The sequence below is a fragment of the Lynx rufus genome, unplaced genomic scaffold (genome assembly GCF_022079265.1).
Source record: "Lynx rufus isolate CCGP_SWC_20201006 ecotype Redwood Valley unplaced genomic scaffold, mLynRuf1.p SCAF_8, whole genome shotgun sequence".
Classification (NCBI taxonomy): domain Eukaryota; kingdom Metazoa; phylum Chordata; class Mammalia; order Carnivora; family Felidae; genus Lynx; species Lynx rufus.
The window spans coordinates 105,507,168-105,531,525 of record NW_025814896.1 but is presented as its reverse complement, the minus strand read 5'-3'; the positions used below and the strand labels follow the sequence as shown (position 1 = coordinate 105,531,525).

The 24,358-nt window shown below is 50.1% G+C and overlaps 3 protein-coding genes across 3 annotated transcripts in view; 2 read left to right on the top strand and 1 right to left on the bottom strand.

Annotated features, from left to right (window-relative positions):
• The window catches only part of SNRNP200 (small nuclear ribonucleoprotein U5 subunit 200), a 28,840-nt gene extending 24,379 nt beyond the window's left edge, over positions 1-4,461 (top strand). Inside the window, exons 36-45 of the mRNA XM_047067608.1 lie at positions 50-158; positions 659-848; positions 943-1,107; positions 1,332-1,453; positions 1,675-1,818; positions 1,917-2,093; positions 2,402-2,562; positions 2,678-2,759; positions 3,829-3,921; positions 4,025-4,461. Of these exons, the coding sequence (XP_046923564.1) occupies positions 50-158; positions 659-848; positions 943-1,107; positions 1,332-1,453; positions 1,675-1,818; positions 1,917-2,093; positions 2,402-2,562; positions 2,678-2,759; positions 3,829-3,921; positions 4,025-4,168 (1,387 nt within the window). The 3' untranslated portion in view covers positions 4,169-4,461. The remainder of the gene's footprint in view (positions 1-49; positions 159-658; positions 849-942; positions 1,108-1,331; positions 1,454-1,674; positions 1,819-1,916; positions 2,094-2,401; positions 2,563-2,677; positions 2,760-3,828; positions 3,922-4,024) is intronic.
• Positions 4,462-5,632: 1,171 nt separating this feature from the next.
• CIAO1 (cytosolic iron-sulfur assembly component 1) lies at positions 5,633-11,039 on the bottom strand. Its single transcript, XM_047067609.1, has 7 exons — positions 10,753-11,039; positions 10,024-10,172; positions 9,759-9,870; positions 9,568-9,656; positions 9,120-9,321; positions 8,402-8,489; positions 5,633-7,529 (listed from the first exon to the last, which is right to left on the bottom strand). The coding sequence occupies exons 1-7, from the start codon at positions 10,889-10,891 to the stop codon at positions 7,289-7,291; spliced, it is 1,020 nt and encodes a 339-aa protein (XP_046923565.1). The 5' UTR covers positions 10,892-11,039; the 3' UTR covers positions 5,633-7,288.
• A 189-nt stretch (positions 11,040-11,228) lies between these two features.
• TMEM127 (transmembrane protein 127) lies at positions 11,229-24,358 on the top strand. The gene is made up of 4 exons (XM_047067477.1): positions 11,229-11,376; positions 11,784-12,101; positions 20,839-21,003; positions 21,786-24,358. Exons 2-4 carry the CDS (start codon positions 11,858-11,860, stop codon positions 22,091-22,093), a joined length of 717 nt encoding a protein of 238 aa, XP_046923433.1. The 5' UTR covers positions 11,229-11,376; positions 11,784-11,857; the 3' UTR covers positions 22,094-24,358.

Below are 24,358 nucleotides of genomic sequence, written 5' to 3'. Positions count from 1 at the left end.
GCCTCTGTGGTGATGGACCTTTTACCTGCCTTCTTCTCTCTGTCACCAGGTATGTGGATTACCCTATCTACGACGTGCTTCAGATGGTGGGCCATGCCAACCGCCCTTTGCAGGATGATGAGGGGCGCTGTGTTATCATGTGCCAGGGCTCCAAAAAGGTCAGTCCTGGCCTTGTGCACCCTCTTGAGATCCTGGGCCTCAGAGTAGATTCTTTAATAGATGCCTTTCATTGTTTACAGTTTTTCTGTCAACTTCTGTTTTTTATTTGTTTTTTTTTTTTTAATTTTCCACATTGCTTTGGTAATAAACCTCTTAGCCACGTGGAATTTTGTAGCCCTTTGTTTTTGCTACTGCTGTGGACTCCCATGTGTCAAGGTTTTCACCTTCTGGGTGGTTTCTCATGTACTGTTAGGCCTGTGTGACTTGCTGTATCCCTGTTCCCACCATAAAAATACCCAGTGATGCCAGTGGGAACGGACACACACATCCAGCATTCCAGGTCCAGACCTAGTTCACCTTGTCTCTACAACTGACTTCTTCCATTATTGTATTAGCTATGTCTGTCACACAAGGGCCGTTCCCTGTTGATTTGCCCTTGGCCCTTCATTGTAACCATGTTGTCATTGAGTATTACTGTCTGTCCTTTTCCAACCTGTAGGATTTCTTCAAAAAGTTCTTATATGAGCCCTTGCCAGTAGAGTCCCACCTGGACCACTGTATGCATGACCATTTCAATGCTGAGATTGTCACCAAGACCATTGAGAACAAGCAGGATGCTGTGGACTACCTCACCTGGACCTTTCTGTACCGCCGCATGACACAGAACCCCAATTATTACAACCTGCAGGGTCAGTGGACTTTGGAGCACGGTATCCTTTTGTGGCTTACAGACCTTGCCGGCCAGTCTCCCTGTGACTCCCCACTTCTCTCTCACCTTTGCAGGGATCTCCCATCGTCACCTGTCTGACCACTTGTCCGAGCTTGTGGAGCAGACCCTGAGTGACTTAGAGCAGTCCAAGTGCATCAGCATTGAGGATGAAATGGATGTGGCACCTCTGAACCTGGGCATGATCGCCGCTTACTATTACATCAACTACACCACCATTGGTGAGGGGCCGGCAGGGGCTGTGTCTGGGGAGCCCAAGCTAAAGAAGCCTTATGCAGGGGTCTGCAGCCCACTGGGATGAGAGAGCACAGGGCTTCCAGTGCCCTGGAAGCACATTCCAGGGATGTATCATAGGGTCGGGAGGAGTAACCCAGTTAACTCTCCTGCCTGCTCCTTTTCTACCTGCGTTTGACTCCTCCCGTTTCTCCTTCTCTTTGGCTGTCAGAGCTCTTCAGCATGTCCCTGAATGCCAAGACCAAGGTGCGAGGGCTTATTGAAATCATCTCCAATGCGGCCGAGTACGAGAACATTCCCATCCGGCACCATGAAGATAACCTCCTGCGGCAGGTGAGGGCATCTTGGATTCAGGAGGACATCTTTAGAGTTGAAACTTGGCCTGTGTGCCCAGAGCACATGTTGTCCTTGTCACCACAGGAAGATCCTAACACATCACCCACACTTCTGTTTTGAAGGGTTGTGAGCTTGGGGCAGGTGGTACTTTGGGCCTGAGAGCTGTTCTCAGGCAGGGTCACCTGTTCATCACCAGCTATTTTTCTTCCACTCTCCAGTTGGCTCAGAAGGTCCCCCATAAGCTGAATAATCCTAAGTTCAATGACCCACATGTCAAGACCAACCTGCTTCTGCAAGCTCACCTGTCCCGCATGCAGCTGAGTGCCGAGCTGCAGTCGGATACTGAGGAAATTCTTAGCAAGGTATAGTGCGGGTGCGGGTGTGGAGTGGAGGGGCCAGTGGTGGCCTGTGAAGTGGTGGTTCCAACCCTACCTTGTCCTGCACTCCTGTCTCGGTTCAGGCAATCCGGCTCATCCAGGCCTGTGTGGATGTCCTTTCCAGCAATGGGTGGCTTAGCCCTGCTCTGGCAGCTATGGAGCTGGCCCAGATGGTCACCCAAGCCATGTGGTCCAAGGACTCATACCTGAAACAGCTGCCACACTTCACCTCAGAGCATATTAAACGTTGTACAGACAAGGTGAGCTGAGTCTGGACCCGGATTGTTGGGTGGCTGAGCCAAGTTTCTAGGGGAAGGAGGGGACTTGTGGCGGTTGTGGGAGGGGAGTCACAGTACAGGGGGGGTTCTAGTTCTGGTTCCCCTGAAGGTGTTACGTATTGAGGTAGTAGGGAGCCTGACGATTGGACAATTGTGGGCTGTGTTCTTTCTGAAATCGTGTATTTAGATGATCTGATAGCATAGGAGTTGAACCAGCAGTTATTTGGAGCCAGGTTTCGTTTGCCATTAGTATGCGTTCTCCTTCCCTGACCTCTGAATACGCACTGCAGGGAGTGGAGAGTGTTTTTGACATCATGGAGATGGAAGATGAAGAACGAAATGCGTTGCTTCAGCTGTCTGACAGCCAGATCGCAGACGTGGCCCGTTTCTGCAACCGCTACCCTAATATCGAGCTGTCTTATGAAGTGGTGGATAAGGACAGCATCCGCAGGTGAGCCATGGTCAGCCGGGTGCCCTGCCCCAGGGTCCCTGCTGGGCACAACATGACAGTGCGCTCTGACCCCACTGCCACGTTGCTGATGTGCTGCCCTGCTCTTCTCCCACAGTGGCGGGCCAGTTGTGGTGCTGGTGCAGCTGGAGCGAGAGGAGGAGGTCACGGGCCCTGTGATAGCACCTCTCTTTCCACAGGTGTGTTTTCATAGCTGGACAAAAACAAAAACCCAATAGAAAGCTTTTTGAAATGTCCCTGTGAAAGACAGTTTGATATAACTAAGATTTTTAAATGGTCAAAAGGAATCTCCAGCTCCGTTTTTAAGTAGTGGTATGAGGTGTCTTCTGGAGGCCTTAGCCATTGGCTAGAGTACAGAGTTCAAGGGTGCATTGTCACTGGGGAAGGGAAATTTAGAGTCATGACAAGACACAAAGCTGAGAATTAATCTTGGGGCCATGGGTGGTTTTGTTGATTGTTTTTTGCTTTAAAACAATTTAGTAGGTGACTGATCATTGTTAAAGACATCACTTCTATAATATTGTCATTCTCTATGACTGTTAAGATGCATTTGTTTTTAAATGGCTCTGGGATACTTGGGTTTTTCCAGTCCGTGTTTCTTCTCTCTCCTCTCTCACTGCCCCCCACTCTGCTTCCAGTTACTTGGTTCTTTACCACCAGAAAAAAAAGTCTGATTCCTTATATGAGAGAGTAATTGAAGACTGAAAGCAGAAACCAGATACGTTGTAATGTTTTGTTTTACAAACTAGTTGTTTAATAGGCTCTGGGGAAAGTGCTTTAAACGAACACCTGGGCTTTCTGACAGGAATGGCCAGCAGAGAGGCTTTCGATAGAGGCAAGGCCTGCTTTGGATCCTCTCTGTCGGCAGCTTATCTCCATGTTAACATGTTTTGCTTATCTGGCATATGTGTTTACTTAAAAAGGATCTCTGAGAACTCAGCTGCCTGGCCACAAAGGCTAGATCTCTAATAGTGGAATCTTGGATTCAGTGACAAGGACTGAATGGGAGAAGACGTTCTGGAACAAATAAGGAAATGAACCAGAACCCACAATGAGTTCATTTGCTACTTAAAAGTGGAGTTCATTTGAGATACCTTTCGATAGTTTTGAAATCTTAGTTATAACAAATTGAGGAAATTTTAGAAAGCTTTCTGTCTGGGCTTTTTTTTCCTGCTTTTATAATCATTCCTATGGTCTCATGGCCGTCAAGTTTTACATGCCGAAATTCTTGGCTTTTGGTCCCTGCAGAAACGTGAAGAGGGCTGGTGGGTGGTGATCGGCGATGCCAAGTCCAATAGCCTCATCTCCATCAAGAGGCTGACCTTGCAGCAGAAGGCCAAGGTGAGTGTGTGCTGGCCCTGGCATTTGTTCTGAGCTGGGGTCAGGGTGAGAATTCTTCCCCCACTGCATTCATGCTCACCTGGATTTCTTCTGCTCTCTGTAGGTGAAGCTTGACTTTGTGGCCCCAGCCACTGGCGCCCACAACTACACTCTGTATTTCATGAGTGACGCTTACATGGGATGTGACCAGGAATACAAATTCAGCGTGGATGTGAAAGAAGCGGAGACAGACAGTGATTCAGACTGAGTCCAGAGGCACTTGACTCTTGCAAAGAGGAGAGAAGAGTTGCACCCGAATCGGGAAGATGTACAGTCCTGTGGGGACCGGATCTGTTCGTGTGAGGTCTGGCCAGTCAGTGCAGGTACTGTCCCGGCCCCCCTCCACTACTTTGCCCTCTTGTTACCTTGCCATCTAGACTTGGGATCCAGTGTCTACAGGTGTCCCGTAACTGTCAAGCATAAACTGTGTACAGCATTTTTAGCCATGTTCTGTGTAGTTCCTTTTGTCAAACATTCTAATAAAATAACTTGGAGAAACCACTTGTCTTTGCAGTGTTTCCAAAGAAATGTTTCTTTTGTCTACCTAAGGCCCTGGGCCAAAAAGATGTTTTTTTTTTTTTTTAGCCATTGAACTTGCTTATAATGAATACCTCTAGAGGATAAGGCTACTGCTTAGGTGGGCTGTCACCCACAGCCATTTTAGTCAGTGTGAGGGAGGGATCAATGTGAGATAGCTTCTCTTTGGTCAGATTTATGCCCTTGTCTACTACCTCAGTTGTTACCCAGATATCAGCACTACTGTGGGAACTAACACTGAATGTTAGTCTCTCACGATCTGCAGTTTCCCCTCCCTTAAGGAGGCAGTAGCAGAAAAAGGGGATTAAAATGCACCAGCTGGGTAGGGCCCAGTCTTGGTAAAGCAATTTTGTGATCTTAGATTTACAAATTTTCCTCTTTAAATTCTTGCCTTCCGTTCTTTAGGAATAAATGTGCATAAAATTAGAGATAATTTTCAGTTTCTCTAAACCAGTAGTTTTCAGATATGACTTTAAGACCCCTTTTACACTACAAAAAATTAAGAACCCCAAAGAAATTTTATCATCTATTGACCTTTTACTACTAAAGATTAAAACAAAATTTAATGCATTTAAAAATAATTTTTTATGAAAAATACCTTCCAAAACAAATCCAGGGAGAAGACTGCATTTTACACTTCTACAATTATTTTTATTTTTTTTTATTTTGAGAGAATGCAAGTGGGAGAGGGACAGAGAGGAAGAGAAGGAATCTCAAGCTGGCTCTGTGTCCGTGCAAAGCGCAGTGTTTGTGGGGGGTGCTCAGTCCCACGAACTGTGAAATCATGATCTGAACCAAAATCAAGAGTTGGACAGATGCTTAACTGACAGCCACCGAGGCGCCCCTACAGATCTTTAATGTCTGGTTTAATGGAAGACATTCTCATAGCTGTTACTACAATTTTGTATATTGTTTTGAGTTGAAGTGAAATGACGTAAAGCTGATTTTATACAGACATAAAGTCAGAAAAGGGAGGGGCTTTTCAAGCCTTTCAGGCGATCGGCTACTAGATACTACAGCGAGACTCTGCAAGTGATAGTTTTTTAAAGGCAATGTGGAATCTGAAACCTCATCGGTAATAAACTTTTTGTCCTCTATTGTTAAAACCCGCTTTGAATGAATCTCTTACCCACGAATGATTTCGTGACATCGCGCCTTACTCATTTGAAAAATGTTGGTTCATGGATTTAGGCAAATCTTCCAAATGACCCGTTTCATCATACAAATCACATCTGTTAGTACCACCAATCTCATCAGAAAAGTCTTAAGTGTTGGGAAGATGTCAAGTTCATGGTGGCAATACAAGTCTAATTTTTGCTTGAGAGCTCTATTTTTTCACTGGGAACACTGTCAGTTTCCCTTGAAGTGAAAGTCTCATTCCATCTGTTTCCCAGCAGATGTCTGCCAAATAGCCAGTTCTAAATAACAATTTGCTAGTTGAAGTAAAAATGGTATGCCATGAAGACCTAAATCAGCTTGTACCTCAACTGTACAACTTTTTGTCGAGACCGCCTTCAGTGTACAGAATGGCTTTATCATGCTTTCCACTGTCAGAATATTAGCTCATTCTTAGGGGTCAAGATTTAACAAACTTTTTATTGGTTCTATCCAGGATATTTCTAAGTGAGGTTACCAGTATTTTTTTTACCAGGAGAGCAAGGCGGCTGAAGACCATGACCACTGGTGTTGGCTGCCACTGCCTTGATTCCTGCCAAGGTGCCAACAGCTGACCTCTCAGATCTCCTGAAAGGCTCTTGGGACCACACTCTGAGAGCTATTGTGCTAGGTGTTGCCTCAGGTGTGTTTTCAAAGTCTAAGGTCGTAATTTTCATCGTGTAAAAAATCAGGCGAAGGCTGTAGCTCTGAGGATGGTCCTCAAGTCAAAACCCATTTGGAAGTGACTTGCAGAAGACAACTTGGGTGACACTGAAGAACTGATTGCCTATGGAGTGATTCTCTACCTTTTTTCATTATGCCTCTAATGAGCCTCATTAGCCATCTTTTTCCTACTTGCCCCCACCATGAAAATTTAATAACTGGTGGCCCTTTAGAGGGTCACAAACGGTCTCTTAGATTTTTTTGGCTAAAATTTTCAGAAACTAATTTTTAGCCCCACTGAGAATGTACAGCCTAGCCAATAATAACTTTTAGTGTTCATGTCTTCATTTATTTTTCAGCATTTTCAGTTGCCACCACAGCATATGGCACAGAAGATACACGAGGGTTTCTAAGGGAAAGCAGAAGTGTATCTTACTCTAAACCAGCCTACGTTAAAAAGTTTCCTTCAACCTTGATTTGAACATCTTATCTGTAAGGATTATCCAGAAATCAGGAAGGCAGGCCCAATTTCAAAAAAGGACTCACCATGGAATTCTTTTAAATTGTGAATGTCCTTATAAAATTGGACTTGGGACTCGACCTATTTCTACAAAGCTTCCAATTTCTGAAAGGCCTAAGAGGCATCCTTTCTACATAGAGATAAGGTGATTATAAATACTATATTCATCCCCCAAAACTTAACACTGCCCTCAAGCAAGCAAGATCTGTGGCATGACCACAATGCACCGGATGTTCTGTAGCTCTTTACCAAGGGTCCCATGTCAAAGGATGGGGAGAGTGAGCAGTTCTGTGACTCTGTACTTCTACCCAAGTGTGAATGGAAGAGAGCCAAGTTAAGCGAAGGTCAAGGATGCTTTTCTAGGTCCTCTTGGGGCTGGGAAAGTCTTATGGCATTTTTTGGGAAGCCATGATTCTGTCCAAGGTCAAGGTAGCTCTCCAAGGTCAAGGTAGCTCAGATGCCTTCTGGTCGCTGATACTTCCAGAAGGCCACCTCCCCGTCGTCACTGCAGGAGGCCAGGAGCCCCTGCTCCTTAGGGTTCCAGGCCACACAATTGACATCCTGGGAGTGGGCCTGAGGCAAGTGGGCTGTCAGGGAGAAGGTGGGCTGCTGTGGATCTGAGCTGGGATCCTCCTCAAACACACGGATGGCATCATCCCCACAGGCTGTGGCCAGGGCCCCTGTCAGCTGACACCTGGGAGGAACATGTGCATCAGCGAGTATGCAAGTGGCTCCTCCATCCCCACCCTGGCAAATTAGGCACAAGAGATTGGTTCTACAGTCCTTGGCCAGCTCTTCCCGAACTGCAGGCCTCAGGTAAACGCCTATTATTGAAAAGCTTCCCTAACTAACCACAGCCACAAATCTGTCCCCCCTGAATTCAAGTGCTGCCATCTAGGTTGGGTTTCCCCGGTCAACCCCAAAACTCCACAATTCTGAGCTGCATTTTCTTCACTTAGCCTAAGCAGTTTCCCTTGTCGTGAGCTATTCTTAACCATTTTTTTTGAACAGTACTAGGCCACTGAACTTCACCATACTTTATTTAAGGTCACTTTCGTTATTCCCAAACGTTTGCTAATATAAATAAAGCTTAGATGCTCATCAACTATTTTCATTGCTTAGGATTTTTTCCTACAGATAGTTACGGCCAGAACTTCCCTCTGACGGACTCTCCTAGATGAATGGTATGGCTTTTCTAGACTCCATAAGGGTAGAGTCAGTGTTACCAACCATAAAAACCCCAGCCATGAGTCCCAATATCAAGAATAAATATTTCTGGATGGTATGATGCCGTGACCACCCCCCATACCCACCCCTACCACAAGGCTGGTGCTGCCCTCACAGCCTAGATGTTAACATAGGTATAGGCCTGGGTCTGTAAGTCTGTTCCCCGCTCCTGTGAACCTCAGGCCAGCCAGCTCTGAGCTAGATGGTCTGCCCGATTTGAATAAATGAAAGTGGCTGCTCTCCATTTCCATGTACTCTCAAAGGTGGTAGAGAGACGCACGGGGTCTTGACTTCTCTAAAATCTCTCCAAATGGGCGGATGTGGGGATGGAGGTCTTACCAAGCAACGTCGTAAATGGTCCTGGAGTGGAAGCCTGACAAAGTGCAGATACATTTCCAGCTGGGGTCAGAGCCGCTGCATGCCACCCCTGCACAACAGACTTCTCTTGAGCCTAAGACATGTCTGTGTCCCGGGCATCTCAGGGGAGGAGATCCTGTCTGCCCTCCCTTACCCCCACCTTCAATCTGTGACCTCATTTTCGTTCCTCTGTCCCCATCCTTACTGATCTGCCTTACATACTGTGGCCAGACAGGGGTTTTTCCAGAATGCTGAGAAGGAAATGTCCTGTTTTTTAAAAACTTTTTGCTACGGACTATGTCTGACTAGTTGGCCTGTCTTTTAAGGCCACCAACCAGCCACCCAACCCGCCTTATTTCTCCCAGAATCCTTTACACCCTATCCTCCAACTAAAGGAATCAGGGTTCCTGACATAAATCTAGGCTTTTACGCCTTCAATGCCTTTGCTCATGTTGTTCTGTATTCACCCAGAATTCTCATGCTAAATTCCTCGTGTTAAAATCCTGTACACTTTCAAATTCAGATGAAATGGCTCCTCTTCCACAGTCTTCCCTGATTCTGCCAGTACTCACTTGGGAGCCCTCTCGTGGCACATGCCCTTTCTACCCCAATTTGCTGTGACTCATCTATATGTCTCAGACCCTTAGTAGACTATAAACCGCACGAAAGAGGAGTCTCCTTTAGCTCTCTGGCCCCTCACCTTGCTCGTTGTTTGGTAGATACTGGCGCCAGATACGCACAGTACGGTCATCACTGCAAGACGCCAGGCGCTGGCCACTGGGGTCAAAGGCTAAGCTCCACACCGTGGATTCATGGCCTTCAAGGGTGGCGTAGCATACCCAATCATCCTCCTCCTCCCGGTAGAGCTTCACTGTGTCATCATAGCTGGCAGAGGCTAACAGCTGGGGGTGTGGGGGAGAGAGGGAACACAGCACTTGTCTCTGTGGCTCAGGAAGTGCCTATTTCCAAGATCTCTCCCAGCTAGGACAGTCCCAGGGATCTGTCTCTATAAAGGGATTAAAAATACTTTTAGCCACAGATAGAGATCCCCCATAAAAGCCAGGTTGAGGCTGAAGAGGAAAGGAAGGCTGGGCATAACACTCCACACCAAAATTTCTTCCCAACGAGATAGCTCACCTCACACTTACCTCTTGGCTTGGGTGCCAAACCACATGCTTGACATCCTGTGTATGAGAGTTGAGGACACTGACACATTCATACTCATCTTCTTCATCAACTGTGGGAGGGGGAGAAAAAAAGGAGCCCGCCAGCTGACCCTGTCAGGGATATAGAGTCTGTTCACTGGCTTGCAATTGCGTCTGGAAGGACCTAGACTCACCTTCCCAGACCCACACACTCTTATCTCGGCTGCAGGTGGCAAGGAGGTTGCCAGAAGGAGCCCACGCCACTGACTTGACCTCATTTTCATGGCCCTCCAGAGTCGTTACACACTGTGAAAAGGGAAGAGAGACAAGAATCAAACAGCTGAGACCCCTGGGGTTCTTCACATGGGTATAGCCCAGCTAGTCCAGGTTGGCTCAGGTTCCCGAAACAGCCCTAGGGAGCAAAAAGGCAACAATCCTGCTCCCATCCAGCCTGGTTACCTCAAAGTCATCCTGGTTCTTTTTCCAAATGCACGTGGTAGCATCGAAACTGGCAGAGGCTAGGTAATTGCCACAGGGAGACCAGGCCACCTTCCGCACAGTGCGCTGGTGGCCTTCGGAAAGGACAGATTTGCAGATCCAGCTGTCACCTAAAAGCAGAGGACAGGTCAGTCTCTGGAGCTGGGTGCACTAGAACGTGCAGAAGCACTATCAATGCCGTTAGATAATAGGGGCTAGTGCGGGAGCCATGCTGGGCTCAACAGGCATATTAAAAACGTGCTTTCAGAAAGCTGTAACTTCCTCTACTTCCTTTGGAGGCATCCTTATAAAACAAATCTGAGGAGTCACCTTCCTGATTTAAAACTGTCAATGGCTCCCAAATGCTCTCAGAATAAAATTTAAACTTCACCCCTGTGTCGCAAATTACTCTGCACGATACATTCCTACCACCCTTCTCTTCTCCCTTTCCGGCCTCAGCAATTATCACAATCCCCTCGACAGTTCCAGCCTACTGACGTTTTTGCTTCCAATACTTGCCGACTCCTTTGCCCAAAAAGTCTTTCCCAGAGTGGCCAACTTGAAGGCGGCCTCTCCCTCCTCCCCTTTAGCCTGTAACCCCATTCAGGGTCGGATTGCCCCAAAGGCTGCGCACTCCCTAAGCCCGGCACCCACACTACGCGCACGCGGAACCCACGGCAGCAAGGGTCGCGCAGCGAGGCCGGGACAGACCTTCTGTTCCCCAGATGCGGACTCTACGGTCACCACCGCACGACGCCAGCAAGGTTCCCGCGGGGTTCCAGGCCAAGAACCAGCAGCGGGAGTCCGGGTGTGCCGGGACGCGGGCCAGCAGCACCAGCGAGTCCTTCATGACGACCCGGAGCAGGGTGCGGAGGAGGTGGGCAGATGCAGGAGCGCCGATTACGAGTCAGTTGGTGCAAACCCCCGCGACGCCCACTCCGGCCTTCCAAGGCCTTCGGGTCCCGCCACTTCCGCCCGAAGGCCCGGGTCTTCCTGGGAACTGAAGTGCCCGCTGCTGCGGCCGTGCTGCCCTCTGGGAGTTGTAGTCAATTTCCCCCCACCCCAGGAGGAAAGCACCGCGGGACAGTCTCGAACTACCAGTCCCGTGAGGCCCTGCGCAGGGAGCCGGCGGCGCGCCCGGGCTGTGACGCGCGCGGGGGACGGGGCGGGGAGCCGGAGGAGGCGGAGGCAGAGGTGGAGGAAGCCGGAAGTGGATCGGGCCCGGGTCGGTCCGGGCGTTGCGGGCTTGGGGCCTGAGATCGCTCGGCCCCCGGCAGCTGCGGAGCCCCTGACAGAACTGAGCGGCGCCATACCGTCCCTGAGGCCTGCTGACCGGTGAGGAACAGGAGTCGGTGTAGGGGAGGCTCCTTTCTGGCCACAGGTCGCACCCCGAGAGGACTGTTTCCAGATCCCGGGTCCCCGATCCCCGCGGCCCAGCCCGGTCCTCTACCCCTCGGCACTCTCTGGCCGAGACCCCGGATCTTTCTCTCATCAGTAGCAGATACTAGCGCCTCTACTCTGGCCTGCCCAGACCTGGCCGGCCCTCATCCCTCTCCGGGTCCCTATTCCTCACCTTCGCAGCCCCATTCCAGGGACCCTGTCCCCGCCCCCCGACTCCCTGCAGCCCTCCTGTCTATGGTTGGCCCCAGGTCCCACCCCCTATTCTCGAGTGTGGGCCCTGACGGCGCTGCGCCAGCCCCCCCTTCTGTGAACCCAGTGCCTTGCTCTCCTCTCCGGGACAGGCAGGCTCAGCGCGCCCTGCGGAGGTCCGCGGCGAACAGCAGCGACCGCGGAGCGACGGCGGGCGGCCCCGGGCATGTACGCCCCCGGAGGCGCAGGGCTGCCCGGCGGGCGCCGGCGGAGGAGCCCTGGAGGCAGCGCTCTGCCCAAGCAGCCGGAGCGTAGTCTGGCCTCGGCTCTGCCGGGTGCCCTGTCCATCACGGCGCTGTGCACTGCCCTCGCGGAGCCTGCCTGGCTGCACATCCACGGTGGCACCTGTTCTCGTCAGGAGCTGGGGGTCTCCGACGTGCTGGGCTACGTGCACCCGGACCTGCTGAAAGGTGAGGGCGCTGCGCGCCGGCCCTCTTCTTTCTGAGCGATAGGGACCTCCTTGGTGGAGAACAGAATGCGGTGCGGGCTGGAGCAGAGATAGCCAGGGGCAGGCACTTGGCTTTAAGAAAACACCCCCATTCTTGCCTGGTGTACATGCCCACCAGGTGGCTCTGTTTGGGGTCTGGCCCCTCATTAATTCTGATGTTATTCAGCCAGGCACCTACTTCTTACGCCGTGCTAATCTGGACTGCTGTTATTTTAGGATTCTGCCTAAGGAAGGGCGCTGTATATCGAGAACTGATAAGGGTGCTAGGCATCACAATTAGCTGCCCCTTTATGAGGAACCTACGGAATATAGGAAGGTTTCTTTGGGGGCAGCCAGATGGAGGGAGGAAGAGGAACTTTTAGTGTGGCCAGATTTCAATAGATATTTTAGAGTTGTATCATAACTGGGTTTTTGCTAGAGAAAAAGGGAGTTTATGGCATTTTCGATAACCAGAAGTCAGTTCCATTGCCCCCTCGGTAAAACAATCGGAATTTGTCTCTTGGAACCTTGACAAGCGGGTGGGCTCGAGTGAAGTAAGATTGCTTTGTTCTTCATCATGCTTCCTAGCCCGGTGGCCAGGAGAGGAGAAAGGGACTGTTCTCTTTACTTGGGCACAGGGGAGACCAAAATTTCCGGAGGTGGGTGTGGGTGTGTGGGGGGGAGGGGGCTGTCCCAGGGAGCCTCATAGGTTATCCTGCCCAGCCCTGTCTCCCAGTAATGAAAGTAAAGGCTGTGTGGTGGGAAGCAGGATTGCACTTGCCTGGCTTCTACCCCCAAAATGGTCAGAGAATCCCCAAAAGCCCTTAGTAACAGCACAGTTCATTACCTCCAAGGTCTTTTGAACCGTTTATGAAGGTCTTCATATTTTCTCCCTGGGCCACCCCCATCTGTGATGCATTCCAGATGTTTACTTCCCTATGTATCGGAAGCATTAGCTATCTCCACGTTGCCTCTTTAAGGATTCAGGCACTGGGATTTAGTGAAAAGGTCAAATTCTCTCCTGTGCTTTGGATTATATGCCACTTCTGCAGGCCTAGTCTGAAAAACCCTATCCTTAGAGCCTAATGTTGTCTTTCTCTAAGAGTTCTCTTGCTGTTTTGAATCTCTCTGGAGTTTTCGATGTTTTAGGATAGTTTTGTAGAGAACAGGATGGGGGTTTCTTGTTTACTTCTACATTTCACCGTGATGAAATTTGCTGGTTGGGCTCACTGAGACCCAAGTTATACACATGATGGAGGCCTCGTGACGTGCAGCTTTTTCTCTGGCGTGTAGCTGGTGGCAGAAAAGCCATCCAGCTTGAGTAGAGCCTGGATGGTTTTACCCTCAGCACACTACCTACCTTGGAGCACAGCTGCTGCCTTTCCATTACTTCATCTAGATCTTTGCCACTGATCATCTGCTGTTCCAGTGTAACCTGTCCCCTGCAAACTGGGAGAGAGTTCGTGGTGCTTCCCCCCTTTCAAATCATTCCTGGAGAGGCTCACAGAATCTGTGTGATGGAGGGAGAGGCACTCTGGTCCCATGTCCTTATTTCAGAGGCCCAGCAAGCTGTGTCTGAGAGAAGTGAAATGATCTCTCCAGGGTCACACAACTGGGGGCAGAGCTCAGCCTGCTGACATCTGTCGAGTCCAGTATAAAATGATGCTGTCTCCTATGTTTCTTCACCTTTGTTTTACTTGTGTGTCATAGAGAATGATCTCATGAGTGTTCCACGTTGGTGTGCATCCTTGTCAAAGGCATTTAAAAAATAAAAACAAATTCTTGATGCAGGTTCTCTTTTGTTGACGTATATATTTACCCTTTCTAAGTAGTTTTCAAGCCAGATTTGGTCTTTTATAAAGCATGTTGCCTTAATCTTTACATTACATTTACTCATGCATTTAGCGATCTTACCCCATGGATAGTTTCAACCTACTTTTCCGTGGCCACCTTGTTGGCCATTGCAAGCTAGGAACATGTGGGCGTCCATTAATAAGGAAGGTGCCAGTGGTACCTCATGAACTCTCAGAGAACAAGGCAAGGAATCAAGAGGTCCCTGATGGCTTCTCTTCTTCCTTTTCTCTGTACCTGTTGGGTTTTTGGTACCCCGTGGGCCTTTAGGCATGGGCTTTCCTGTGCAATTATGTTGATCCTTAGGGCCTAACCCACGTCCTAGCATGAAAGCCTGGGATATTCCGTATCTCAGGAGGGAGCAGAGCTGCGGGGCACAGATCTGATGCCTATAGTTGCTACCAGAGGGAGAACAGGCCCTCCCAGGTCTTTGCAGGTGAAGGGGAGTAGATGGGGCCGGCAGGCTTTGGAGCAGTGCCTTCCTGTTTCTCAGCCCCCCTTCTTGAGTCCCAGGCGTTGTGCTAAGCACACTCCATGTCTGGCTTTAGTTTCTTCCGAATATCTTTCTTTGGTAAGTACTGTCCTAACGTCCTAACCTCACTTCACAAAGGTCTCAGGCTCAGGTGGTGGTGGACCTCCACTCATAGCACCGTACTTTGCGCACTCTAGGTTTCTTTTTCCTTCTATTGGAGCTGTCCAAGGCTTGTTATCTCCCCATTCTAGTAGAGTTTTTCTCACAAGCCCAGCCAAAGCTGTGCTTCTTATCCCTCGTGGCCTCAGCATTCCAGCTCAAGTTGGTGATCCTGAGGCAAAGCCACTCACCCTCTTGCTGTCACTTGCAGAGCCCCAGAAGGCTTTGGCAAATGCTGGCTGGCTCAAAAGATTTGGTCCTGAATTCTTCCACTCTCCAGGGGGTGCCTGCTTCTCACACAGCTCTTCACCCTGGGCCCAGGTCCATAGATATGCTCAGACTGCTAGTGGCCCCAGGCAGCAGAGCCCCAGATAATTGTTCCTTCTGAGCCCCAGTCCCTGCTATCAAGCGTGGCCAGCAAAGGGCAGCTCACAGCTTCAGGAAGCATCTTTGGAGAATGAGGAAGTTTGGGATTTGAAGTCAATGAATCACAGTTGACAACAAGCCACGAAGATCAAGGCCCTTCCAGGGAGGGCCAGTGTGCCTGCTGAGTGGTGACTAACGCAGCTGGCACTTTCAATGCCTGCCGGGCCTGTCCCCAGGGGCAGCTCAGCTAGAACCTTTAGTATCTGTGGTAATACCCAGCCAGGCACTAGAGGGCCCTGTTGGAGTCCTGTGTCAGAAGCCTGTCTGGAAGCTAAAAAGTCACAGTGAGCTGTGCAGGTGGGATAGATGAACTCTGAGAAGGATTGGGGCAATGGGGAAGTGCCTCTGACTCGCTGGGACTCCAGTGAGGGGCGAAGGGATGGAGGATGAGACAGAAGAAGGGAACTGTCCAGAAGCCACTTTAACCCTCCTGCCTGCAGGAGGAGGGGGTGAGAGCAATGGGCAGGTAGACAGGAAGAGCCAGGGCCTTCAAAACAAATCCAGCCCGGTGACTCACCAGTGACCTTGGGCAAAGTCAGTTCCTTGGGATCCTATTACACAGCAGCTGCCTTCTTCCCTGGTGACTGGAGGGGACAGTCAGCAATAATTACCAAAATAAACACAACTGGAGAAGAGGATGTGTTCTCTGACTTACTAGAGTGTAGTAGACTGTACCACTGGTTTGAATTTAAAATTAGGACCCTGCCCCATATGCCATTTCTCTCCACAAATAAAATAATACTTGGGGCGCCTGGGTGGCGCAGTCGGTTAAGCGTCTGACTTCAGCTCAGGTCATGATCTCACGTTCCGTGAGTTTGAGCCCCGCGTCAGGCTCTGGGCTGATGGCTCAGAGCCTGGAGCCTGCTTCCGGTTCTGTGTCTCCCTCTCTCTCTGCCCCTCCCCCGTTCATGCTCTGTCTCTCTCTCTCTCAAAAATAAATAAACGTTAAAAAATAAAAGAAAAAAATAATACATACATAACATTTGGGGATTTTTTTTTTTTTTTCCCTTTAGCAACCCTCAAGGGAGTGGATATTCGTTGCCCTTCCTGCCATACTGATGTCTGGCAGGGGAGGAGAGAAACAGACATTGAGATCCTCACCCTGGGAGAGTCTGAGCTGAGTTCTAAGCATGTCTGCAATAACTCTGCCTGGCTTTTCTGTGTGCTCGGAGACTCTCTGATGAAAGACTTCTTGGGATATGAGGCAGACTCCTGGGGTATCTGTAAACATCACTCCAAGGGAAGTTTATTTTATTTTTTAAAACACTTTTTAATGTTTATTTACTTCTTTATTTATTTATTTTTGAGAGAGAGACACACACAGAGTGCAAGCTGGGGAGGGGCAGAGAACGAGGGAGATACACAAATCCAAAGCAGGCTCCAGGCTCTGAGCTGTCAGCAGAGCCCAACGCAGGGCTCGAACCCACAAACCATGAGATCATGACCTGAGCCAAAGTCGGACGCCCAACCGACTAAGCCACCCAGGCGCCCCTACAAGGGAAGTTTATATTTCGCTTCCCCACCACGCCTGAGGGTTTACTCACAGGCAGTCATGTTGAAACAAAACTCATTTGAATTTTGGGTCAAAAGCTCTTTCTCTCTACCACATTATCACTCTTGTGGGCAGATTCTCAGTCTGGCTTTAGTCGGCTCTTTCCCTGGCCCACACTGGCTGACATGTGCAGAGGAGGAAGTACCAGTGGAAGGAGGAAAGGCACGCCGGGGATGACACAGCTGTGGCCCAGCCATAACAGCCCCAGTGCCGAGAGAGTGGGCCAGTGGCAGTCCGTACAGGCCCATTCCTGGCATGGTGTGAGTTGACTCTTTCAGCACACCCCTTCATAGAGGGAGCAGGTGTCACTGCTTTCATTTGCTAGATGAGAGAGCAGGGCAGTTAAGTGACTTGCTCAAGGTAACACAGAGTCTGTGGTCGGTCTAGGATTCGGTGCCTTTCTGGCGTCCCCACTGCTTTCAAGAGCCAGACCGATGGCTGCAGAAGCCCAGACCACACCGAGCAGGTTTTGCCCAGTAATTCCCACTTCTCATGGCTCAATGACCCAAACCTTTCTTGCCTAGAAGAGCTTTCATGCTTCCAGCTGTTCTGTTAGTGAGCTCAGCAGCCACTGGCTCTGAGGATGGCTCTGACAGCATTCGTATTAACTTTTGACCCTTCGTTCAAATACCGCTCTTTAGGATTTGATTGATTACTTCCATTAGGAAAGAATGAAACGGCTAAGTCTGGTGCTTGGTGATTCCAAGCCTCATGATGCAAGGGAGGCTGATGCGGGTTTGGAGTCTTAACTGTGCTGTGTGACCTGGAGGAAGTCCCTTGACCTCCTGGAGCCTCCGATTCCTCATCTGAGCTGTATGATGAATCCCCCAGTGTGGACTGAGGCTTACCTAAAGTAGCACCTTTTTTTTTTTTTTTTTTAAAGTAGGCTCTACACCCAATGTGGGGCTTGCATTCACAACCCCAAGATCAAGAGTAACATGCTCTACTGATCAAGCCAGCCAGGTGCCCCAACTAAAATAATGTATGACCCATCTGTGCACACAGGCTACTCCTGGAGGGGTACACAAGAAACCACCAATAATATTTGTCTCTTGGGTGGGGCAGTTGGGCATTTGGAAGGGGAGGGACGTCCTCTCTGAAGCTTTTTATCATGTGCAAGTCTTCGTTATTATTGAAATAAGTGTATTATGAAACATAAGACATATAGGAGTATATATAATAAATGTACATTTTTAAGGATGGTAATAAAACGGACATCCTGTACTCCCTATGCAGCCAAAGAAAGTGTCTGAAGCACTGATGTATTACTTTTTTTCAGTTAAAACTAATTGTTAAAATTTAGTTGATTTTTTTTTTAAGTTTATTTTTGAGAGAGAGAGAGCACGCGTGCACATGTGCGTGCATGTGTGTGAGTAGGGGAGGGGCAGAGAGAGAGGGAGACAGAATCTCAGGCAGGCTCAGTGCTTTTCGCACAGAGCCTGATGTGGGGCCTGAACTCAGAAACCTCAAGACCTTGACCTGAGCCTAGATCAAGAGTCAGATGTTCAACCAACTGAGCCACCCAGGCACTCCGAAATTTGGTTTGTTTATTTATTTATTTATTTTGATAGAAAGTGCAAGTGGGGGGGGGGGGGAGAGAGAGAGAGAGAGAGAGAGAGAGAGAGAGAGAGAGAGAGAGAGAGAGAGAGAGAGAGAGAGAGAAAGAAAGAAAGAACCCCAAGCAGGCTCCATACTCTCCGTGTGGAGCCCCATGTGGGGCTCAAACACAGGAACCATGAGATCATGACCTGAGCAGAAGTCAGATGCTTAATCAACCGAGCCACCCAGGTGCCCCTAGTTGATTTTTAAGAACCACAATTAAAGCACCACTCAGAGTGTCTGGCCACATTGAGTAATGCTGCTGAAATCAGAACACAGCCTGCTGCAGCGCCGAGTGTGATGTAAGCCCTTACACCCTGCCGCTCTCAGGTTATTCTTGGAAGCACTAGAAGAACACTTTTGTCCCGTCCTGTCCCGTCCCTGCTATGTGCCATGTGGAGCCCAAGAAGAACTGTCTCAGAGAGCTTTTAACAATATTCAAGCAAAGGCAGGAGACAGCCTCCTGCCTCCAGGAGCTTTTCTTTCAGTGAGGCCTGTGGGTTTCTAGACTCCTTCAGGCCATAGCGCTGTCTTAGGCGATGCAGGGCTGGGTTAAGCGAAGGCTGGTCCTGGTTGCTGGCAGAGCTCATTCATAGGCAAGCCTCTTAGCAGCAGACGGTTTCCCAGGCTGGATGATTGGACCCAAAACAGATGGTCAGCTGACAAGAGAGCGGCAGAAAGCTCTGGGGCAGCTTAATGAATGATCTGCAGCCAGATGGAGGCATAGGAGTCCTGTGTGAGCTCAGCCAACATCTGCCGGGTGAATTCTGAGCCTGAGGCAGGGAATGCATGCTGTCACAAAGGCCCAGAGCCTCTTGGTCTGGTTCTTCGGGGTGGGAGGCCAGACCCTCTGCCCAAGATCCAGTGATGCCAGTGTCTGTTGGTTTGAGCCCGTCTTGTGGGGTTCAGGTCGTCTCTCCAGGTTCCTGGACTATTCTTCAGCAGTCCACTTTCCGTCATAGGTCTGGGGTCAGTGTTTCTTGGAATGTAAGGCCTGGCCCACCTGCCTGGGAATTACCTGGGCTGCTTGCTAAAATCCAGATCCCTAGGCCCTGCTTCAGGCTGAGAGCTCAGAATCTCTGGGGCCTGGGAACATGCTCTCAGCCAGCACCCTTGCGATTTTCATGTGAACTAGATTGATGACCATCATCCCACAGCCTGTCAGCGTCAGCCTCAGATCAAGACTCAGGAAAGAAGCCTATAGTCTAAGTCCTGCCGGCCCTTTCCAAATTGCCCTAAATCAGTTGGTGACCCATGGCCTAAATGAAAGAAGAATTTGCCCATGGTTAGAATAGAAGGGGGAGAGTTAGTGAAGGCCCATTTCTTTCTACCAAAGCCTAAAATGGTTTCTTCTTGGATGGGCCTTTATTCTATGTGATTCTGGGAGCTCTAGTAGTTTGCATAGATATAAAATGGAAGTGTTGTCTAGATGATTTTTTTTAATTTTTTTTTTAACGTTTATTTATTTTTGAGACAGAGAGAGACAGAGCATGAACAGGGGAGGGTCAGAGCGAGGGAGACACAGAATCTGAAACAGGCTCCAGGCTCCGGGCTGTCAGCACAGAGCCCGACGTGGGGCTCGAACCCACAGACCGCGAGATCATGACCTGAGCCGAAGTCGGACGCTTAACCGACTGAGCCACCCAGGCGCCCCGATGATTTTTTTTTTTTTAAAGAAGTTTCTAAAGTCCTAGAACTTTGCTGTTTGTGTCTGGTGATGGTTGTCATCCTGGGACCTCCCTTCTCCATGACCCTGGGGACTCTGAGTGTTGGGGCTCTTATTTCAGCATCTTCCTTTTTCTTGGTTCACTCCCTCGTTTGGGTAGAGCATGCACCCCTCAATGGCTTTGCCCTCATTTTAGAAGGTGTCAGGGGCTGTCAGTTTCTGAGTCTGTTAGGCTTTTGTGGCATAAACGAATTGCTTCTTAGCTTTTCCCCCATCTGGGAAAAGCTTATCTAGTGGGCTACTTGGGCTTACCTAGTGCGTTAAGTCCATTCTGAGTAGTTCTAACTCCTTTTAATTTCCAGAATTTTGTTTTGCCCCTTTCCTCTTTGTGTGGGTTTATACCTTAAATTTTTTTCTTTTGTTTTAGTAGCGTGCAAGGAGGGAGCAAAAATAAATGTGACATACTAGTCTGCCATCTTTCCTGGTTTATTTAGCACTCTTTTAATTCTCTGTTTTCCTAAACTGCTTCAACTTCTTTTTGAACAAGGGAATGAATGAGTGGCTAGATAGACAATCAACATTAATCGGCCTCTGGCCTTAGCCTCTTTGGCCGTCTCAGCTCAGAAGTCAGTGGGCTTTTCCTGCCAGCCCAAAGCACGCTTTTAGCAGAGTGGGTTACCATGTCAGGCTAATCGTCAAGGTCTTTACAAATGGTTAGCAGAGGGTGGCAAGCACGAGGAAGTGGAGCCCTTCACTCAGGCTGATTTTGTTGGAAAGGGAAGAAGGACCTGAGGCTCATGGGAGCAGTGACCAGGGTTCCTGTCTGCTGTTCCATCTCCTGTGGAGGCCAGCTGGAGCAGGAGCCAAGACTGCTCGGTCCAGTACTCCCCTGGTTCCCCAGGACTGTGGTAGAGGGGGACAAACGCCTCCCAGCGGGAGGCTTTCTGCACCAGGGTGTTGCTTGGGGCCCTGAAGATCTGGTTCTTCCCCTACAGACTTCTGCATGAATCCCCAGACAGTACTGCTCCTGCGGGTCATCGCCGCCTTCTGCTTCCTGGGCATCCTGTGTAGTCTCTCTGCGTTCCTCCTAGATGTCTTTGGGCCCAAGCATCCAGCCCTGAAGATCACCCGTCGCTATGCCTTCGCCCACATCCTTACAGGTACGCTTGGGCCTGCTCACGGTGGGGAAGGAACTGCCACAGGGCGGAGGCACCCCGTCTGGAGTTGCAGTTGGGGTCCTAGGGGCTTCTGTGAACAGACACCATTCCAGATTCTTATTTCAGCTTTAGCCTTTCACAAAGCATGGAGTTGTAATAGCAGCTTGTTTCTTTCGTTCGCATTTATGCCTGCCAGGGCCACAAAGCCACTCGGCCCAGCTGTGGAGAGGGAATATTGTTCGTATTCCACAAGAAATCTCTGTGCTCTCTAAGAACTGGAGTCGGAGCTCAGCTGGGGTTCACGGGGCCTGGCACAAGCAGGGAAGGAAACCGGGTTGTCTCACTGTATCTCCCCTGGAGTACCTGGTCTCATCGCATTCTCCTCTTCCTGCTTCCCTGCATGCCACCTTTCTCTATTAGGTGCAGCCTCTGTCCTCCCTCATGACTGGGCTGCTGTGTTGATTTGACTTGTGGTGGTGCCGATTCCACCCCCAAACTGCATGAGCTGGTCTATCCCTTTCAAACACACAGTGACTTATAGCAGCCTGATATCCCAATTCCAAATTCTTGAGACGCAGAGACTCTGACTGGCCAAGAAGGGGTCGGGCATCTGGGCCCAGCCCCAGCCTGAGAATTTTCCTGGCCAAGAGAGCTCCCCATGGCAGTGTCTGGAGCCGGGCAGGTTCTCTGAGAATGAGGTTTGGGCGGAGAGGCTGCAGTTGGTTCTTTGAGCATCCTGGCTGCAGGGTGCCTACTAATTCCCATGCTGTCGCTCTGTCCCCCAGTCCTGCAGTGTGCCACCGTCATCGGCTTTTCCTACTGGGCTTCTGAACTCATCCTGGCCCAGCAGCAGCAACATAAGAAGTACCATGGCTCCCAGGTCTATGTCACCTTTGCTGTTAGTTTCTACCTGGTGGCAGGAGCCGGTGGAGCCTCGATCCTGGCCACAGCAGCCAACCTCCTGCGCCACTACCCCACAGAGGAGGAGGAGCAGGCCCTAGAGCTGCTCTCCGAGATGGAGGAGAACGAGCCCTACCCAGCAGAGTATGAGGTTATCAACCAATTCCAGCCGCCCCCGGCCTACACACCCTAATGCCGGCCGAGGGCTTTCTGCCACAGCAGCCCCTCCCCACTCTGCGGCGCTTCTCACCCCCAGAGGAGCTCCTGTCCCCAGCAGGCCTCACTGGTAGGATCCTGACCATTTCACCAAACCTTCCCAGGAGAGACTCTGCCTTTAAGGTTGTTCATGTATCCCTGCTCTCGAAACCTGGGATTCGCAGATTTTATATAATGCACTGTTTCCCCTTTTGTCACCTTCCTGTCCCTTCGCGGTCACTAGTCATTACCAACCAGGGATGGTCATACGACTTTTCTCCCTTCATGGGCCGTATCTTCGAAACTGGGACTTTCCTTGGGATGCTGCTGACAGTGGACAGTCCCAGATAGAAGTGTCAGCAGGTGCAAAGGGAAAGGGGGCTATGCCCTGCAGGCTAACTTCATAACAGTCCGTGTTTGTCCCACAGTTGTAACCCTGGACTGACCCCACCCCCCCATTCCTTCTTGGAGGGCCCCAGTACCAGGCCGTCCACTCCACGGAATTCTCTGCACTTTAGTCTTTGGACTTCCCATTACGTGTGTTCTGGTTTTATGGGAAGAAGGAATTGCTGTCGGGAAGCAGAGCCAGTGCTCTCCCCGCCCTGCCCTTGCTTGGGTGACTGGAGCCCAGGCAAAGAGAGCAGCAGCTGGCGTGGGACTGAGGCCCCCCTGGTGCCCATAAAGGATCAGAGTGAGGGGGGCCAAATCTCCCTAGCCCCTTCACCTTTTAAAACGTGAGTGGTTTTAGAAGGATCAAGCAAAACCAACCAACAGCAACAATATTGTTTTTAAACTAGCGACCAGACTTGTCGTTTTTTCAGACACGTATCCCATTCCTTTCGGCTCCGCAGTGTTTGGGGCCACCACTCCTCCCAGGTAGTTCCTCCCTGAACCTCTCCCAGCAGAATGCAGCCTCTTCCCTTGCTCCCTCCCCTGCAGTGACCCGGCTCCCTGGGCCCTTCCTGTGGAACCCAGAGCCCTGGCAGCCCCCGAGGGGCTGAGGACTGTGGCCTGGCTGGCCGGCCAGCGTGGTGCTCCTCAGGACTGTGGCACTGAGATGTAACCTGGCCTCCGTGCAGGAACAGGGGCCACAGTAGGGCAGGAAACCCGCCACTCTCCACATAGGAACCGCCACCAGTGGGGTCCCATCGCGTGAGGTGTCAACACCACCCTGTCAGACTAACGGACCTGGCTGTGTCCTTCAGGCTCAGTGTGTCCCCTGGACTGTGACTTGGGGCAACGGCTTGCTGCATGCCCCTCTTCTCTTCTCGAATGTACTCTGTCTGGTCTAGGAGTGTGCCGCTGGCTCTTCCTTGCCCAGCCATCACTCTGGCTATCCTGTTTGCCACACATAGCTTTGGGTCTGGCTGGAAACTCTGCCCTGAGATCTGGGGCACAAGTGGGAGAAACGTGAGAGATCTTCAGCGTGGATCCAGATGGCCGGGCTTCTTTGGAATCAGTGTCCAATGCCGAGCTGAAAAGCAGATTGGATCCCAATTTCCTTTCACGGGCAACAGACCAAACAAGACCGGAGAATGGACACCACTGTTGAGTTGGGGCTAGAAAGGGACTGTCTTGTGTCTCGTCCTTCTTCAGCCTGTCGTCCTGGGGACATCTGGACAGATGCCTGTGTGGGAGGTGAAGACCATGTCTGTGCACGAGTGAGCGGCTGCCTGGAGTTCACTGTGGTGCCAACGTGTGTCCCATGGTGACTCTCACACTCTTCCAGACTTTTCGGCAAGAAAGACCGCAGTATGATACCTGAGCACAAAGCCAAGGAGCTAAATTAAGTCTTACGTCTGTCTGTAAAGTCCGAGTTTGCCTTTGGCAGATCTCCAGGGTGTGGCCAGCTCTCTCAGACCGTGGGTGTCCAAGCAGGCAGACCAAGAGACCGGGCACCAAACACGCATGCCAAAGTGACCAGTCATCTCATGAGGACCCAGACATGACCCTGTGGACCGTTCCATGTGATTTGGAACCCACTTTTTATTAGTTCCCCATACCTCTGGCCTTTCTCTTTTTCCCTGCCATCCTGACACTGATAGTTTGTCATATATATCCCCCTGGTTGTGTTTTTTTTTTTTTTTTCTAGAAAAAAAAAAATTAAAAAGCAAAACAAAACAAACTACAAATAAGAATGTAAATGCCAGTGGCTCCCTGTCATTTTTCTGTTGCAGTTTCCCTGATTTGGTTTGTTCCCTTCCTCTTAGAGAAGCAGGAGAAATCGATGAAGTGTGTAATCAAATAAAAAGAAAAGAAGGGA